Consider the following 18,559-nt stretch of genomic DNA (forward strand, 5'->3'; position numbering starts at 1 on the left):
GGGCTGAGAGTGGGGAGGGGGTTTCTTAGTGGGAAGCTGGGGACTGTGGCGAGGAGAGAGGCAGATCAGCCCTAAATGGCAATCACAGCTGATGTGTACAGGACAGCAGGGAAGGCAGTAAAACAAGTAGCAGAGAAAACAAACCAGTTAATGGAAGGGAAAAAGATGGGGCCAGCCCACCTGGGGCAGTGTGGCAGGTGTGAAACAGGGCCATCCAGGAAGCACAGAGACTCAGAACCTAGAGGACCAACGTGAAAAATGAGAATTGGGTGAATATATTCTTTTAAAAGCTATTTTAAAAGAAAGAAGTTTGGGTCCATGTGTATCTTTAAACTTTATGGAAGAGGATGCTTTAGGAGTCTTTCTAAGATTGAAACCACACAATTCTCCTTAGCACTGTAATGTTACACATCTGCATTTTAAGAAGGGTACTCTTTTCAACTAAGGGTAGTTCCTTAGTAGGGATGGACAGAGCTGTGTTCATGACCATTAAACTTTATGGCCTCTGGGTTTGTTCCCTGGATGAGTCCATAGGGTGCTGACTTCTTACCTTTTACCTGTTTGAAAGCCTTAAAGAAGGCCACTCAGGGATACAGTGATTCCATATTCTTCAGGGACCCATGCCACCAAGTTAAATGAGAGAAGAGTCTGGCTGATGGAACCAAGTAATTACATGAAAATTTATTCTTTACTAGCCCAGATGGGGTATTGTTTTTACTGTTTTTCAATTTGGAGGGGGGGATAAATCACCACAAAATAAACCCAAAAGGAAACTGTATGTGAAATCCTCCATATTACAGTCTGGAAGTGATCAATTTAAAGATGCACAAGTCAGCAGGTTTGGTATTCAGGATTTTCATGGTCACATTTAACTCATCTTCATGGTATACAAGTATATTCTAGGCTATTGTCCTCGTATGGAAGCACTGCTAAACATGTATTCTTTTTGGCTGGTTTGGCCGTGAGCCTTGAATCTTGGAACAGGCTAATGTCGACTATGTATTTCAACGAGTACCTACCTCCTCACTTGGGTACATGGGTAAAACAGGATGCAGGGACGTGGGGTGGGTAGGGGATTGGTCCTGGAATACCAGAGAGTTTTCAGCTACTTAGGGCATTATATTTTAATCACCTCTCAGAAGTGAATTAAGACCTCTGAGGACAGTGGGAAAGACACCAACCTACCGACTTGTGTTCAATTCCACTTGCTTGGCCTGAGAAGAGATAGAGACATGGGGCATCGAATTGCCATTTTGGGCAGGGGTGATGGGAGACGGAAAGAGAGTCCACAGAGGAAACAGAGTTAGTTTAGCTTTTGGGAAGATGGGCCTATTGGGCCCATAGTGGTCAAGGGCCCGGCGCTCTATCGTTCACAGCCACGGAGGCCCCCCCAGCCTTTTACATCTGGGCATGTAGCTGTGACAGATGCTCACTAGTGTGCGGGGAGGCCACGATGCTCAGCTCCGTGGACAGGAACCGACACCTGAGAGTCTCCCCATCAGAACCTGAATGCCCTAGGATTCCTTTCTCCTTCCTTCCCTCATTCTTCACTTGCAGAAGGGAAGAGCAAACCATATTTACAATGTATTTAACATTGACTAATATTAAATGCCTATGTGCACTTTGTATTATATGTCACTTCCTCAGTTTCTCCAAGTAGCCCTACAAAGGTAAACACTTGAAATTCCACTTACGTAGAGAGGCTCACTTGCAAGATCCCATACTCAGTAAGAGCGCCGGACAATCCAAATCTCTACAGTCCATGCTCATCTATTAAATAAGGTTTAAATCCAGACCCTTCGAGCATTCAGGACGTGGCCGATACAGAGGGGATGCAGCGAGAACGTTATGCAAGAAAGGGAGGTAGGCTTTTCCTTTGAGAGGCAGCTCTGACCCCTCTGTGGCAGTGGCGCCTGGCCTCCCACTCCACCCTAGCTCTTCTGTGATGCGAGGCCTCAAGGCAGCCCGGTGTTGAAATGCACCGCGGAGGGCAGCCTGCCTCCTTAGCACTTGGCTGGCGCTCCCGATCGTGTGTAACAGCCGCCAAGCTGTGAGATCATAAGAGAGTAACGACTTCTCAGTATCTCGGTTTGCTTCTCTGCAAAATGAGTACCATAGTCTTCTCTTTCTATGTGGAACTTTGAAAAATAGCTATTATTGGTACTGGGTCCTCTAAGTGCATAAGAGCATTTCTTCAAACGTTAGTTCATATGGGGGCTCCCACCCCCTGTATGCAGCAGGCCACCAAGTCTCATTTCCAGTGAGTGGCATTTAAAAGCCAAAGCAAGCTGACTATACACTTTTTAACATGTACCTCTCTCATCTGCTCAGCAGAAATCCCTGTAACTTGTTAATAGTTCCCTTCTTGTTTTTTTGTAGTGAAACCGATTGCGGCCTTAGATCGGTACCATTCGTTCCATCTTGGGCCATCTGAGAAAACCATTTAGAGCTGTAAAAAGTCATCTGCTGCATCTTGCCCTTCCTGCGGCAAGGCCGGTGCCCGGGCTGACGGAGCGTCCCTAGAGCAGGGTAGTGCAGTGTGCTGAACAGGAGGTCTCTTCGGGGACCACATAAACACCACCAGATCTGGGGGAGAGCAAGGACGGACTTTCAAAGAGAGGAGACCAGATACATGTCCCATAAAACACAAATCTCTTTACAGCTGGAGTCGAGTTTCTCCATTTGTGCCATCACATTTATTTCACTGAGGCTCATAGTGTTTAGGGTGCAAGAGGGGAAAATGTGTAGAGTGCCGCTTGCAGAGCATGAATCTCTGAATTTCCCGTAAGGCCCTGTGGGCTAGGCTGCTCAGGGGTCCAGAAACAAGAAGTGGGAGATGTTCTTCCTCATCCTTCTCAGCCGTCCCCTTCCCAAACTCCTTCTTTATATTAAAATGCTTCCTTGAAAAGTCCTTGCTATTGGCCACTCACACGTTAGCATAAATTTAATCCTCAGACGCCAATAGAATTCTGGGAAGGACAGAAACGGAAGCCTCTCAGTTTGAGACCCTCTTTCACAGATGGGGAGAATGAAGAGGTAGCCCATGTTGCCCGTGGTCATGAGCTGGATGGAGGCCAGTGGACCTAGAATTAGTCTGGGTGTTCATCCTACCGCAGTCAGCTGCCGGCTTACTTCTCGCCATGGTATATATGATATTGGCCTTATCTCAATTTGTGGAATAAAACTCTTTTTACCTCTCTTAAAGGAATTTAAGGCATGAAGAAAGAACAGGAAGGAGAATTTCCTGAAATGACTCTAAAATCAGCAACTGTTTATTGTTCTGTTTTGGAAGTTCATTGGGGGAATTCTTTTGACCAGGGAAGAGATGATATTAGTTGGGTTTTTTTGTAAAAATTTAAATCTGAAGAAGCTATTAACGAGCTGAACTTGAACTTCCACAGTCAGTACCACTACCATATTTGCGGATGTAGGCTGAGGCTAAAAATGAACTTTGGGTTTCTCTTTGAGGTATCTGCCTCTCAGTTTGCACATCTGGACCCTCCTCCCTGGCACACTGTGGATCGTTTCTCTGTATCCCAATATCTCTGGAAGCCTGCCGGTTTTCTTCACATTTCTCTCACTGATAAAAGCCTTATTCCTGCTTCTTTCCACTTAAAATGTCCTTTACCTTTTTATGGCAGCTCAGGTTCTAAGAATCCTCACAAGAGTTGTGGATGACCTAAGGGTACCATGCTCCTTGGGGGAATTGGGGCTCTCAAGGACTCTGGGAAGCTCCCACCTTGCCCTGAAGGAGGAATTCCATGGTGGGAGGGTACCTATGGAAGCCAGAGCAGCCTCCCATTCTGAAATTCAAATGAGAGGTCCTGCAGCCCCAGCACTCACCACTGCCTTTTAACTGCCAGTGGGCGAGGCAAGAAATGGCTGCTGCCCAGCTGCTTGGTAGCCCTGGGAAAAGAGAGGCTTGGAAAGGTCATTTTTGCCTTCTGAAACTATCTGAGAACACATGTGAAGAAGGTGGAGTTGAACTGGCCCTTCATCTGTTGGTGCATCAGCCCCCAGTCCAGTTCTAACAGCCACATGACAGAAGAGCAACTCTGTCAAATACAGTTTCAGGACCTTGAGGAGATGAAAGGGACCTGGAGGTCCTCTCACCCCAAGTGTGGTGTCCAGACCAGCAAGCAGCATCAGTCTCAGAAATGCAGATTCTTGGGCACTGCCCCAGACCCGTAGAATCAGAAACTCTGGGGTAGAGTCATTGATCTGTTTTAACAAGCTCTCCAGGGGCCCCTGGTGGCTCAGTTGGTTAAACATCTGCCTTCGACTCAGGTCATGATCCCAGGGTCCTGGGATTGAGCCCCGAGTCAGGCTATCTGCTTGCTCAGTGGAGTCTGCTTCTCCCTCTGCCCATCCCCCTGCTCACGCTCTCTCTCTGTTTCTAGAGCTCTCTCTCTGTTTCTATCTCTTGTTCTCTCTCTCTTAATTAAATAAATAAAATCTTAAAAAAAATTAAAAAAAATAACAAGCTCTCCGGGTGATTCTCATGCACCTTAAAGTTTAAGAATCACTCTGCTGGGTTCTTTGAAATATGGAATTTGGGTGGTATCACTGGTTTTCAACCCTGGCTGCATATTAGAATCCTTTGATTCTCATTTAGTTGGTCTGAGGTGGGATCCTGGAACTTAAAGCTTGCAGCTTCTCCTGGCTTGAGAACTAGAGATCCAATTCAGTTTCTCATCTTCTGGATAAAGAAACAAACCCAGCAAAGATAAAGGATGTGCCCAGGGTCACATGGAGGGTTTGTGTGGCAGAGCTGTGAGAACGGAGATCTCCTGACTTCGTGACCTGTCTGGACTCTTGCCATCACAAATACCCAAATCCGCAGACTACATTTACAGCCTTTGTTCCAATCTCTGAGACAGAGGGTAGGCTCTTCTAGAGGGAGATTAGCAGAACCTCTGAATTATAATGGTTTAGTTATAGGTTAGCTTTGCTTTATGCTAACCTAGCTCTTCTGGTTGTGCTCGTAATATCTTTCATATGACAGAACTTTGGTCCCATACCTCACCTCCTACTACCTGGGCCCCCCTGCTCAACTTTCCCAGGCCTTAACCTTGACTTGGCACCTTGCCCCAGTATCCCCTTTCCTCTGAGGGTGAGGGCCTGAGATTTGGTATGCTGTATTTTTAGCTGGAGAACTAAATATGGCAAGGTCAGCAATAGTCCCAGGTGACAAGTGAATTTGATGGTGAGAAATGGCAAAGTGAATGTTGGAGGGCTTATTTTTTCTTTTTAAACAAGACTTTGAAGACCCAGAAACAAGAGTTCAGTGTTCTTTTGTATCAGCTCTTTGTCTTGTCTTTCGGACCGTGTATGCGTGTGTGCCTGTGTATGTGTGCACAGGTGGAATCACTTAACCTAAGTGTGATGAGTTAAGAGCAAGTGATGGTTCTGTAAAAACCAGCCCCTCTTGGACAGTTGAGGGCCCCTCCTGCCTGGCTTGCATCTGGCCTGCACAGACTCCTCTCACAAGGCCAATGGCTCAACAATATTCACCTTTTATTTTTTCAGGGGGCAGCACAGGCACCTCCCCGACCACGTCCAGCACTGGGACACCATCCCCTTCAGCTTCTTCTCACCTTTTATCTCCATCCTGCTCTCCTCCAACCTTCCATCTGGCCCCCAACACTTTCAATGTGGGCTGCCGAGAGAGCCAGCTGTGCAATCTAAACCTCTCCGATTATCCGCCCTGCGCCCGAAGCAACATGGCGGCCTTGCAGAGCTACCCAGGGCTGAGTGACAGTGGCTACAACAGGCTCCAGAGTGGCACTGCCTCAGCCACTCAGCCCTCTGAAACCTTCATGCCTCAGAGGACTCCATCCCTGATCTCAGGAATACCGACTCCTCCCTCGTTGCCTAGCAACAGCAAGATGGAAGCCTACGGTGGCCAGCTGGGGTCCTTCCCCACTTCCCAGTTCCAGTACGTCATGCAGGCAGGCAATGCGGCCTCCAGCTCCTCATCACCACATATGTTTGGGGGCAGCCACATGCAGCAGAGCTCCTACAACGCCTTCTCGCTCCACAACCCTTACAATCTCTATGGATACAATTTCCCCACTTCTCCTAGGCTAGCTGCAAGCCCAGAAAAACTGAGCGCCTCTCAAAGCACTTTACTCTGTTCTTCTCCTTCCAATGGGGCCTTTGGAGAGAGGCAGTACCTGCCCACGGGGATGGAGCACAGCATGCACATGATTAGCCCTTCGCCCAATAACCAGCAGGCGACTAACACCTGTGACGGCCGGCAGTATGGGGCGGTCCCAGGCTCCTCCTCCCAGATGTCTGTGCACATGGTTTAATGGCCAGCCTGAACACCGCGGAGCCTACTGCAGCCAGGGCCCCAGAGTCTCCATGGGCAGATCCTCCTTTTTGGGAGCCCCAGCCTTTGAAAAACGGGAACTGTGTTTTGTTTTGTTTTTTTTTCTGGAGGAGGAAAGCACGTACCCAAGAACAACAAAAGACATGTAAGCCACTGAAGGATACTTGCGATGGAATCATCTCCGACTCAGTGGCCCTTCTCCTGCCTTCCCAAACCTTAGTTTTATAAAGCATTGTCTACTCCAGAGTGGCCTTTGAAGAAACTGAATAATCATTTTATAATAACGTTAAGGGAGATGCTAGCATGTAGCAGCCATGAAAAGTTACCCCCACACGAATACAGACCTACCTATACATACATACATACATACATACATACATACATAGTGCATGCACACATACACACACATGTACTCACACGAATACAGACCTACCTATACATACATACATACATACATACATAGTGCATGCACACATACACACACATGTACTAACACGAATACAGACCTACCTATACATACATACATACATAGTGCATGCACACATACACACACATGTACTCACACGAATACAGACCTACCTATACATACATACATACATACATAGTGCATGCACACATACACACACATGTACTCACACACAGACTCTTACACACATCAACATACACGCACACTGACTTAGAAGTGGGTGAACTCTGTGGAAGGGGTTCCGGGGTGGGGGTTTGCCAAGAATCGGTCTATGTACAACATTAGATGGACTGGGCCAGCAGTGGCTGTCAACCTTTCTCCCCCGCAGCCTACCCTATTTCTGGAATGAACCGTCTATCCTGGAGCCCCTTCTGGTCCATGAGGGTAGACAGACATCAACACTACAACTGGACTTGGCTTCCTGAAAACGATTGCTTTTGAACTTTGACTCTCCTCGTTCGGTGTGCTATCACTGACGTTCCCGGGGGTGCCTGTGAAAAGGGAGTAAGAGCAGCCGAAGGAGAAAGGAAGAGAAGGAGTAGTGAGCAAGAGAGAGGCAGAGAGCAAGACTGAGCGAGGAAGTGTGAGCAGTGGTGAGAGTTGTAACGCACCGAGGAAATTGGTTTTGGTTTTGGTTCTCCCCCTCTACCCTGAAGGTTCTAGAAAGAATCGTGGCATCACTGAGAAGTAAACCTCTCTGGGACACTGTGCAAAGTCAGGGCACTGGTGACAGGGACCCAGGCAAGGAATGCACTTCGATCCCACAGCTCTGACCACTGTGTTCCAGAAGAGGGGTACTCTGTGTGGGCAGTGCCAATTCCGGAGTGTGCGGCCTGGCAGGGGAGGGGGAACTGAAGGAGTGTGAAGAAGGAAGGGTGTTATAACCCCGACAGATGATACCAAGAGCAGAGGCGACTAATAGAGGCCTGGCCTTCTGCATGCCAGATCCAGACACCTGACCTGGATCGCCTGTCCCATAGCCTGTGTGGCAGCAGAAATCCGGGCACGTCCCAGGGAATTGCAGATGGGCCTTCTCCATCCTTCCACCTGCACTCAGATCTCCATTTTTATCAAATAGTTTATTGCATTTTGAAGTTTTGGGTTTTTTCCTTCATCTTTCCCTTCCCCTTCAAATCCTTTAATGTTAAGAAAACAAGTGAAGTTTGGCGCAAGCTAAACTTTTTAAGTGGTGTGGAAATGCAAATAATACCAAGTAAAATAATACAGATATTATTAAGATTTTTGGTTTTGAGGTGTTGTAGATAAATGTATTTATGTGCCTAGTGGGGAATCCAACATTATGAATATTAAAAAAGGGGGCAATAAAAAGGGTATGTAAAATATGTATGAAGTAAAGGTGTATAAAAAATTTGCCCTTATGCACGGAACTCTGTTTCTAAGTGCCAAGCACAGAAAGCCGCTAAATAAAATCTTTGCAATTGTATTCCGCCGTGTTTGTACGTAAAAAACAGCAGTGTATGCATTTGCGTTGTGCTTTACAATGAGCACAGCGCTCTGGTCTATGCTGCTTGATGTGATCTTTACGTAGACCTCGTGAAATAGATTTCGCCGTCCTCATTTGATTAGTGTCTGAGCCCCGAAGAGGGTGAGTGGATTCTTTGGGATTGAAGAGCCCGTCAGAGAGGCAACGGAGGACTTGAAACCAGGTCTGACACTAGTGGAATGTTCACTTTGGAGCTAGCGGCAGAATCCAGCCAGTCCAACAACAGTCCTCATCCCCGGCCATGTGCCCCCCGCGCCTTATACCATTCTTTAGATGCGTATCTCATCTCGGCCCCCCACAATTCTGTGAGATAGGTGTTATTTTGATCATCATTTCAGAGATCTGGAAACAAGCTTTAAAAAGAGTGAGTACTTGATGCTGGCCCTCGGGGAGCAAGTGATGGAGCCGGCAATTTGACCTCCCGGTCTGTGCGGTTAGCACCGGGTCCCGCTGCCGGAGCCTCTGCAGTTCCGTGAGGCACGTGGCCAATCAGGAAAGAAGTTTCATCCCAAAGGAGTGAGGTGAGCTTGCCTGTGAGGCTGTTCAATCATAAATGTATACGCTCCCCTTTAAATGCGCCCCCACAGCCCCAGTGGAGTGATTCCGAATTGCCACGTACCAAATGACGACTTAGACTAATAAAGTGCCTCGGGCTGTTTCACTGAGAAGCACTTTCTCATATTCTCTCTTTTTTCCTCCCCTATTCGCTCATTTGAGCCTCACAGTAACCGTGGCCGATGGACAGGGTAGGAAGTATTGGTTTGCAAATGGGAGACGAGGATTCTTTTTTTTTTTTTAATAATAATTTTTTATTCTGTTATGTTAGTCACCATATAGTACATCCTTAGTTTTTGATGTAGTGTTCCATGATCATTACTTGCGTATAACACCCAGTGCTCCATGCAATACGTGCCCTCCTTAATACCCATCACCGGTCTATCCCAATCCCCCACCCCTCTCCCCTCTGAAGCCCTCAGTTTGTTTCCCAGAGTCCATAGGGGAGATGAGGATTCTAAAGGCTGTGACCTGCCTGTACTTCAGAGTGGCTGGGAAGCAGCGGAGCCAGAAATTGAAATCTCTTGCTCGACCTCCATCCTGGGCTGTTTCCGGTAGACAGTGACTCTGGGAGCCCGCAATCCCATTTTACCAGGGCTTGATTTGGGGGGTCAGGTTCTCTACTACCACACCCATTCACTGGAAATGGAGCTTGGTTTGGGGAGCAAAAACTTTAATCATGACATTGGTTTTATAGATAACTTCAAAGACTGAAATGCTGGATAATTCCATCAGCTATTATACGGTTGCTGAAATCGATGGCTGATGAGAGTCTCCATGGATTGCAGGTGTGACACGTCTCAAGACTTAAAAAGGCACTATTGATGTGGCTTCATAACGCGGACTGAAAACAATTACATATAAAAGTTACAGTCATTCCTTTCTGATTTAGCAGCATACTGAATATTAGGCACTGGCCTAATAGTGTTTGATGTTTCAGGTAACAGAAAATCATCATATGCCAAGGAGCAAACTTTACATAGAAATTTCCATATTTTCATTTACTAGAATAAGAATTTCACTAATCATTTGAGTGTTAAGTACAGAAAATTTCTGTAATTTGGATTAATAAGAGCAATCCAAGTCAATTACATCTCAATTATGGTATGTGTCTCTATCTATAAATGAGAAAGTAACGACAATATTTATTTTAACAAACTGGATAAAAAATTGTCAAGAATATACTCTACCCAATTCTCTTTAATAGAATGGTGAAAATTCTTTATAGTTGGCGCTGATTATATACAAAGAGCTATTAGAAAGCTATTCTGCCCTTACTCGTACTTTTGGAGGAAAGTCTGTCTTGTTCCTCTTTGCATCCTCGGAAAGTTTGTGGCCTAGTACAGAATCTCAATACATAGTCATTCTTACTGCTGAATTTGTTGACCAAGCCCATTTTTCAAGAACAGTGCAAAATGGTTGCATGGCTGAATGATCATTCACTCCAAATTAATGGCCCAAATGAACAAAGATTATCTTTCACATGGCATTCCAGGGAAGATTAATGTAAATTTAATTTACATACTAGCTTGCCAGGATCCACTAATATGTAATGAAGGGGTTAAAAAAATACATGTCATAGTTTCTTTCTTGAAAGGTTCACTTTTCAGGCAGTCATGCTCCTGTGGGGCAAATGATATAAAAGACTGAAAATTCAGAGGTGATGCTCAGTGTAAGAAAGTGAGGTTGGAACTGTTTTTTCACTAGGGGATAGAACGTGATTAAGCTTTGAATGATGATCAGAATTTTTATAGCACGAACGGTGGATTAAAAATGAAATAACAACTTAAGAGTCAATCAATAAATAAGTTTTGGAGGAAAATGATAGCATCTCAATTCAAGCCTAGTAATTTAATAAAACAAGAATTCAGAAGCTTAGTGTAGCCCATAGACTAATATCCCCTTCTATGAAATAATTTATCATAAGTGAGTGTATAGAGGGTTGAGATGGAAAGGCAGAGCTGCTTGGCTGATGTCAAATGTTTGATTCATTGCTTAGAACTTGAAGGATTTCACAGAAGCTCTGTTGTACTGATTTGCATTCAATAAACTAAAGGAGAGTTGTCCTTCTAAGGAAACCCAGCCACAAAGATAAATTCTCACAAAGCATTGGTGCTTATGGTTGTCTGCTGGAGATCTGATTTCCAGAGAGGGCTGTGACCGGCTTCATTCATTCACCTGGTTCAATGTCAATAAACATGAATTTCACGCCTCCTCTGTGTCAAGCACTGCCCTCCGTATGAGGACACAGAGGTGAACAATGAGACATGTTCCTACTCTGAGGAGTTCATGGTCTGGTGAGAGACTGCTACAGGATACCCCAGCAAACAAATGAATAATGTAACTTCAGATCGCGAGGGAAGTACAAGTAATAGAATGATAGAGAGTGATTGGAGAATGAGGATGAGGGATCATTTAAATAGGGTTTTCTAAGAGGGCTACTCTAAGGAGATGGCATTGGAGCAAGTACGTAGGCGGACGTCATCTCAGAATTTGTTTACTCCAACTTACACCCAGGACAGCTGTATCCTCACGGGAGGGTGTTCTCGTCTGGTCCTGCATCGGCTGAGGCCAGGTATTTTTGTTCTTGCTAGGGCTTTGTAGCATTGATTCTTATTTGCTGAAACCTGGCTGCTGGCCTTCTGGGACTGGGGCTGTTTAGAGACTCCTCAAATCTGAATCTGTCCTCTCCGTGGCCTCAGTAAAGTCCCTATTTTCATGAATTCCTTGGTTGAGGACGAGTCATCCATCCCTTCTATCTGACTTTGTTAAAAGGTTAGCACTAATGATCAAACTATCAATTAATTAATAGCAATCAGATAAATTATGAACAACAATTAATAAAAAAAGTACTAAATGTATCTTGGTTTTCTGTAATTTTCTCAGAACTGTTCTACGTAATATGGAGATGTAGAAAATGTCCTACCATCGAGGAGATTTCAGCTTAGGGGTGCCTGGATGACTCAGTCGATTAAGCGGCTGCTTTCAGCTGGGGTCATGATCCCAGAGTCCTGGGATTGAGCCCCACATTGGCTTTGCAGGGAGCCTGCTTCTCCCTTTCCGTCTGCCTGCCGCTCCCCCTGCTTGTGCTCTCTCGCTCTCTGTCAAATAAATGAATAAAATCTTTAAAAAAAGAGAAGATTTCAGCTTGGTTGAGAAGTCAAGGTATGTGCATATGAAACAGTGAACAGTAAAAGTATTACATTTGTGGTAATGACCATATATTCCACAGATCTTTAGAAGGAAACACATTTTTATTGAGCTTTTATTACATTTTACACATTATGCAAGTTTATCCTTTAATCCTTGCAACTACCCTACAGAATTTGTATTTTAATCCCTATTTTATAGATGGGGAAATAGAAACTCATAGAGATTAGCAATGTGCACAAAATCACAGAGCTTGTAAGTAGCAAAGACAGGGCTCCAGCCCAGGTCTTTCCACTATTATGTTTTTCTAAAAACGCGATTCAAAGGGACAATAATAAAGGGAGAAGTGTTCGTGGAGGAGTTTGAATTTGAATTGTTGTTTGAAGAACTACTGGAAACTACGTAAACTGAAGAGAGAGGGTTCTGGGTGTGAGTGTGGGAAGCAGCACAGTAAAGACAAGTATTTTCTCTTTTTTTAAGACAAATATTTTCTATATGGAACAATGAGTTATGGCATTGGGCAGTGGGGGTAGGATGTTCACTTTCTTAAGTCAGATCTCAAATCTCTTAAGTCATGTTCTCCCTGCTGCTCCTGGTACCATACTATTTCCTTTTCTTCCGTGAGATGTCCTAGCTTTGTAACTTGGGCAATTCAGGATTTCCTCCAGTGTCTCAGTGGGAACCTTCATCCTGGAAAGGGCCAGTGGGGGCTGGGAGGTGATGGAGGAGTCGAGCTCCATCCCCCCAAACCCACCGGCCCCCCTAGGCACAGGCTCACTGCCACGGTCCCTGAGTCAAGCCTGCACAGAGCCCTTGCTTCTCCAGCCAGGCATGCAGTGCCACGTGGGACTGTGAAAGGGGATCTTGCTGTTTAAGGCCGAGAAAACATTCATCATGTTTTCCTTCTTAGCTCATTTTACTGCTCATAGCACTCATCTTTTATGGGCCAGCCTAACGGCATTTCCCACTTCAGATGCTTCCTACTCACACTTTCTGGTTTTATTAGACTTTATTGCAGGCCCTGCAGAGGTACAGAAAACCAAAGAGGTTTTGAATCCTTTTCAGTATTTTCACTCAGTGAAGCTGAAGCGGACAAAGGGGACTTCCAAGGACGGCCTGGTCAACCCTCCAGCAGTTCTCATTCTAGGAGAAGTTTCTAGACTCCATGAACAGGATTTGTAGGATTTCCCCTTCCTGCCACATTGCACATCCTTCCTCCACCCATGGGCAGGGAAAGCACCTCCAAAGTTGTCTCTGGATGATGTAACGGATAAACCCTCAAATAGTAGTAACATATTATTGTTAATTTCTCACTAATCTTGCATTCTGTCCTGGGCTTCCTGGTTAGGTGGCTCTCCTCCAAGCAACAATCCCGGGAACCAGGTTCCTTTCAGGCTCTGCTATCTTCAACACATAGATTGGTATCTCTCTGTTCAAGTAGCAGATGGAGAAAGAGTGGACACTTGAACTTGGGAGATAAATCAGACTTAGAACTGGTTACATGATTTCCTCCCAGTTTTGTAGCTTGAACTCCAATGGCCACACCTACCTGCAGGAGAAGCTGGGAAATATACAGTCTAGGTGAGTTCCCAGGAAGAGAAGGAGACAGATTTGGTAGGTCTCAGGGAGTCCCTGCAAGTTCAGGAACCAGTCTACACTTACTTTCTAAGATCTGTTTTTCCTGTAAATCCAGCTGGTAAAAGTAAGGCTAATTTCCAGTCCCAGCTTCTCAAATGTTTGGCAAAACTATCTGGAGTGGTTGAATTTACCCCACTAGAGGTCAGTTCATCAGTAAGATGTATCTTTCGGTAGGAGTTCCTTCCCATTCTCCTAAAACATCTCGAGGATTTAACTACAAAACAAGAAATGTTAATGAAGTGCTTATTACATCCCAACAATATTATTATTATGTCCATATCGTAGGTAAGAGAAAAATTAGAGAGGCCAAAAATGTCCCATTCAGAGTTTGCACTATTAATTAATATAGGTTAGTTAATTAGAGCTGTCCTTTTGTTTTTATATTTATTTACTTGGGCAAAACGCTGAGAAGGCTATTGATAAGTCATGTTCCCTGCCCTAAGAAACCTCATAGTATAGAAGGAATCAGTTTTTATTGGGCTTCATCCACAAAAATCCCCAAGCATGACACTGTAGAGTTAAGTGCCTAACGACTAGCTTTTTAAAAATTGTAATGTAAGTGCCCAGCAGTAAGCTTTTGATTGCTGTTTTTCAAAGACATCCATCTCCAAACATATTGCCAGTTACACAATTAGATAAAGGCTACCCTGCCCATGAAGTTCCCCATTTTAGAAAAGCCCACTTGAGTGACCCTGCTTTTCTTTTCCAGTGCTCTAATTACTGTTCTTATGTTTTAAATTCACCAATAAAGTGTGAACTGGAGAAACCCGAGCCACCCTACCTACAGCCTCAGCAAGGCAAAGCCCCAGGTCAGGTCCGTGTCCCTCGTGACTTTATTTTGTGGCTCTGGGAATGCCATGTACTCTTCAGGACCTGTGAAAAAACCTTGTTTTTTCAAAGTTCCCTGATGGTTGCTTCTGAGGTGCACCTTGCAATCATAGTAAAAACCACAAGGGCTGGTCCAGCCACAAAGTTGGCTCCAGTCAATCAGGGAGAGGTCTGTGGGGGCTTGCCAAGTGTAGTAGGGGATCAGGTGAGTGCCCCAGTCCTTCCCAGCATCACTCAATAGGCTGAGGCCAATGCAAAGTGAACATGGATATAGAGGCCATCTCTTCTAGAGTGTCAGGATCATATTCTACTCAGCTTGTAGTTTTGCAGGTCTTCTTTCTACCCCAGAGTAGGGGCATGGACTGCCATGTCATGGAATGTTCTGTGTGAGCCCCAAAGACCCAGTAAAATCTTCCCACATGGCTTCCAAACTAGGTTTCTGTAACTACACTTTGTTTAACCCTGTGACAGCGCCAGAGTTTGGCCTTAAATTCTGCTGGTGATACTCCTCAGAAAGGACGCTCACAAAGTGAAGCTCCCAGTCCCCCAACAACCATCTCATGTCCCTTCACCAATCAGTATTCTTTGCAGAGGAGAACTAGTTTAGCAATCCCATCATCCAGAATTGATTCCCAGAAACACCTAGGCAAATGGTCAGAGGTTCCATACCCCATTATCAGACTACGCTGGTCTGCAGAGGATTTAATGCTTCATCAATAAAGTCTTTTTCCTACATGTGGGTTTTGTTTTTTTGCAATATGGGTTTACATACGTCTTCACATTAAGCTCTCCAGGCCTCACCCTAACCTGGGCTCATTCTCCTGAAACATGACCAGGGAAAGGCTCCTTTAACCATTCAGGATTAGAGGAGATTGAGGCCATAGTAAAATAATCAGGGCAAAAGCCAGAGGATTCAGAATAGGAAAGACTCATTTTTCTACTCAAAGCGTCAGGATGTAAGACTCCTTGAGACTTAAACACTCAGTGACGTCCTTTATTATGTAGCTGAACAGAGATATCCTCAAGCAAACTGAAGGTGTTGAGATTAGCAAAGATTATCTCTGGGGCTTCCTGGCTGTATCTAAGACAAGAGCATGCTTTTGTGGTGGCAGTGTGGCTGGAAAGTTGATACAGAGGGTTAGGGGTCCATAAGTAATATCAGACATTTTGGTTTGATAATGTCTATGAAGATCAGCAGAACCTTAAGGGAAAATGTAAGGAAGATACCGTCAGAGAATATTGAGTTAGAGGCCAAACCAAAGGACAACCCAGAGTAGCTGCTAAATTCCTTGTCTCCTACAAGGTGAAAGCATGGGGGAAATTCAGCCATCTCCCTCAAAATGGTCCTCCACAAGACCTGATAAATCAAATTACCCCTTGAGTGTTAAACTAACTAGTTTTTCTGTAGTGACAACTTTAGTTGGATGTGTGTCCTTCTATTTGAATGTCAACACAAGCCATACTTAATATATCATGACAAAGTAATACTGACAACAAAAAGAGTTTCTGAAGTAGAATTAATTCATAGGCCTGGAAACAACATTCACCCAAACTCGTTCAATCAAACCTTCAACAATGGCTCATCAACGTGAACAACTATTTGGGACAGGACATAGTGCTAGGTGTTTGTAATGTATAGAGAAGAAAGAGCTAATCCATACAGTTTAGGAGCTCACAGCCCAGTGTGGAGACAGCCCATAAACAGAAATTGTGAGGAAATGCTATGATAGAGAAAAACATGGATGCTACAGCAGCACAGAAGAGAAGCAGTTGGGTCAATCCAGAGTTCAAGGAAGACTTCTTGGAAATGACAATGGATGGTTAAAAGTAAGACTGCTTAGCACAGACATAGGATAAATGGAGGACCAATGATTGTAATCAGGATGGCCTATGGTAACGTTCTAAGGAAATGCAGGTGCCCAGTGCTGCATGATGTGGTATACATGTGGAATTCTGGGAAATTTCATATCAGTAGAAATGGTTTTGGAATGGTAGAAAATAACAACACAAGGTCTAAGATTTGGAGTCCAAGGAAGTAGGCCCACTGGATGTGTGGAAGCTCAGTTTGATAGAAACCACCAGGCAGCTCGAAGAGCTACAAGAGGCAGTTTCATGGAGAAAACGTAGAGCATACATCCTGTTACCATATTCTTTTTATCCATAATTATCCCAGAAAAAATTGTAGGAACCAAAGCAGAACTTCAACCCTTCTTGCATATCTGGAGAGCAATACCACGTCATCTTCACACCACAAACCTGATGACGTGAATGTGTGCAGACACTTAACCCAACATAGAAAAGCCAAGCACAGAGTGAAAAGGTCACTTGTGGGAAGGTGTGAGATGTGTGAGGAAAGCCAAATCATAGAAGAGTTACCCATGTGAGGGCCAAGTCAAGCAAGATTCAACAGGGGCCGTCTTGCCTGTTCAGGCATTTCATAGGCCCACACTCAAGAGTGCTAGCAGGACCCAGAGATCCAAAATTATGAGTTATTTAACTTGGCCTCTAGTATGACTAGCTCTTTTGTGACTTGGCCGTTCTTGGGGATGTCACACCTTGATTCTGTTGCACTTCACTGAAGAATATTTTTTTAGGTGCATTTTATACTTTCAATGACATAGTCCTTTCTGTTTAGGGAAATAATTAAAGAAGAACCAGCAGTAGGGGATTTATTCATTCCAGCTCATTATCTCAGAAAATGCTGCTTTGCAAAGAGTTGTACTGTAGGAGCATGAGCTTTAATGGGACCTGCTGGTGCACACAAAACCATCCTTTTTCTCTCACTGCATTACGTAGTAGATCTGATCAGAACTAGGAGACATTAAGGAGGATGTGGGAGGGTGGTAGAGTAACACTTAAATTTAACTGAGGTGTATCAATTTTTGTTTTCAGCTCTCCTCAGTGGCCACCTCAAGAAACTCAGAGGATGGGATTTATAGGATTTTTAAGCCTGAGACCTATCATCGGCTCCAAGGGAGTGCAGATTTCACAGACTGTCCAAGCACAGAATGGAGTGCTGCTGTGATTAGAGGAGAGCAGGAAGCTGGCCTGAAGACAAGATCCAGAAATCTGGAACATTGAGAAATGAGCAGAGACTCTTGTAGAGCCCGGAGGCAGTGACTCTCCAGGAGTTTAGTCTTCTAACTCACTTTTATAGGTCAGGAGATGACAGAATGAAATGCACTCTTATTTGATTTTCATTGACTCCCCCCCTGGAAGCAGAGATTTTATTAACATGTTTTGCTTCTAAAGAAGCTACAGTCTTTGGGACATATCCAATGGGTTTTTTTTTTTCTTTCTGTTCTTTTTTTCCCCTGCTACACAGAAGGCAGCACATAGGGAACATGTCCTCGGCATATTTTTAAAAGTCTTGGATTTGAGCCTTTGGTTCTATCATTTAGTAGCTGTAAAATGGAGATCATAATCTATGTCCTAGGTTGTTAAGAGATAATATAATAAAAAACCCTACTGTCAGTGAAGGCTGTATAACAGGCACTTGGTATGTGCTAGTTGTGCCGGTGTTTGTTCATCTGTCTTCCTGATAGCAAATAACAGGACAGCAAAAGCTGTTTCGAGAAAGACATGATTAGAGGAGAATGACTGCTTGCTCCATCAAAGCTGATTTGGGGAACTTGGAACCAACATCAGACTGCAATTGGTGGGAGCATCTTCCTCAGCAACTGGGACACCTAGGAGTTCTAGTTTGATGTGTCACCAGTTCATTCATGAGGCTGAGCCCAGCGTGAATGTGCTGAAAAGGCCATAGATTTAAGTTTTAGTCCTGCCACTGGTCAGCTGTATGACAGTCTTTAGGCCTTTCTGTGCTTCAGTTTTCTGTCTTAAAAATAGACATGTGACAAGAGGTGGTTTTTAGGATCTCTGCCATTTCTGATGCCCCATGAAACATAGCTGGGTCTTGTTTATGATTTTTGGTCAATCTTGGCAGTAGATTGTGTTTAAGGAAGTAGGTGAAAAGCAAGATCAGCAATAAGCTGACAGATTTCTCTTCTGTAGAAAGTACTACTTGAGAACTCGTATATCTCCTTTTCACTAAGCACTTCTAAATGCTTCTTGAATTTTTATT

General features: G+C 44.5%; 1 protein-coding gene across 3 annotated transcripts in view; it reads left to right on the forward strand.

Moving 5' to 3' along the window:
• Positions 1-18,559, forward strand: part of TBX15 (T-box transcription factor 15) — a 121,740-nt gene that overhangs the window by 93,931 nt on the left and 9,250 nt on the right. For 2 of the 3 annotated variants that reach the window (XM_008706361.2, XM_008706360.2), the window contains exon 8: positions 5,530-6,759. The exons of the other annotated variant lie outside the window; for it this stretch is intronic. In XM_008706361.2, coding sequence (XP_008704583.2) covers positions 5,530-6,314 — 785 coding nt within the window. In that variant the 3' untranslated portion in view covers positions 6,315-6,759. Of the gene's footprint in view, positions 1-5,529; positions 6,760-18,559 lie in introns of those variants that run through there. 3 annotated transcript variants of the gene reach the window in all.

This window comes from Ursus maritimus, unplaced genomic scaffold, assembly GCF_017311325.1.
Source record: "Ursus maritimus isolate PB19 unplaced genomic scaffold, ASM1731132v1 scaffold_12, whole genome shotgun sequence".
Lineage (NCBI taxonomy): Eukaryota > Metazoa > Chordata > Mammalia > Carnivora > Ursidae > Ursus > Ursus maritimus.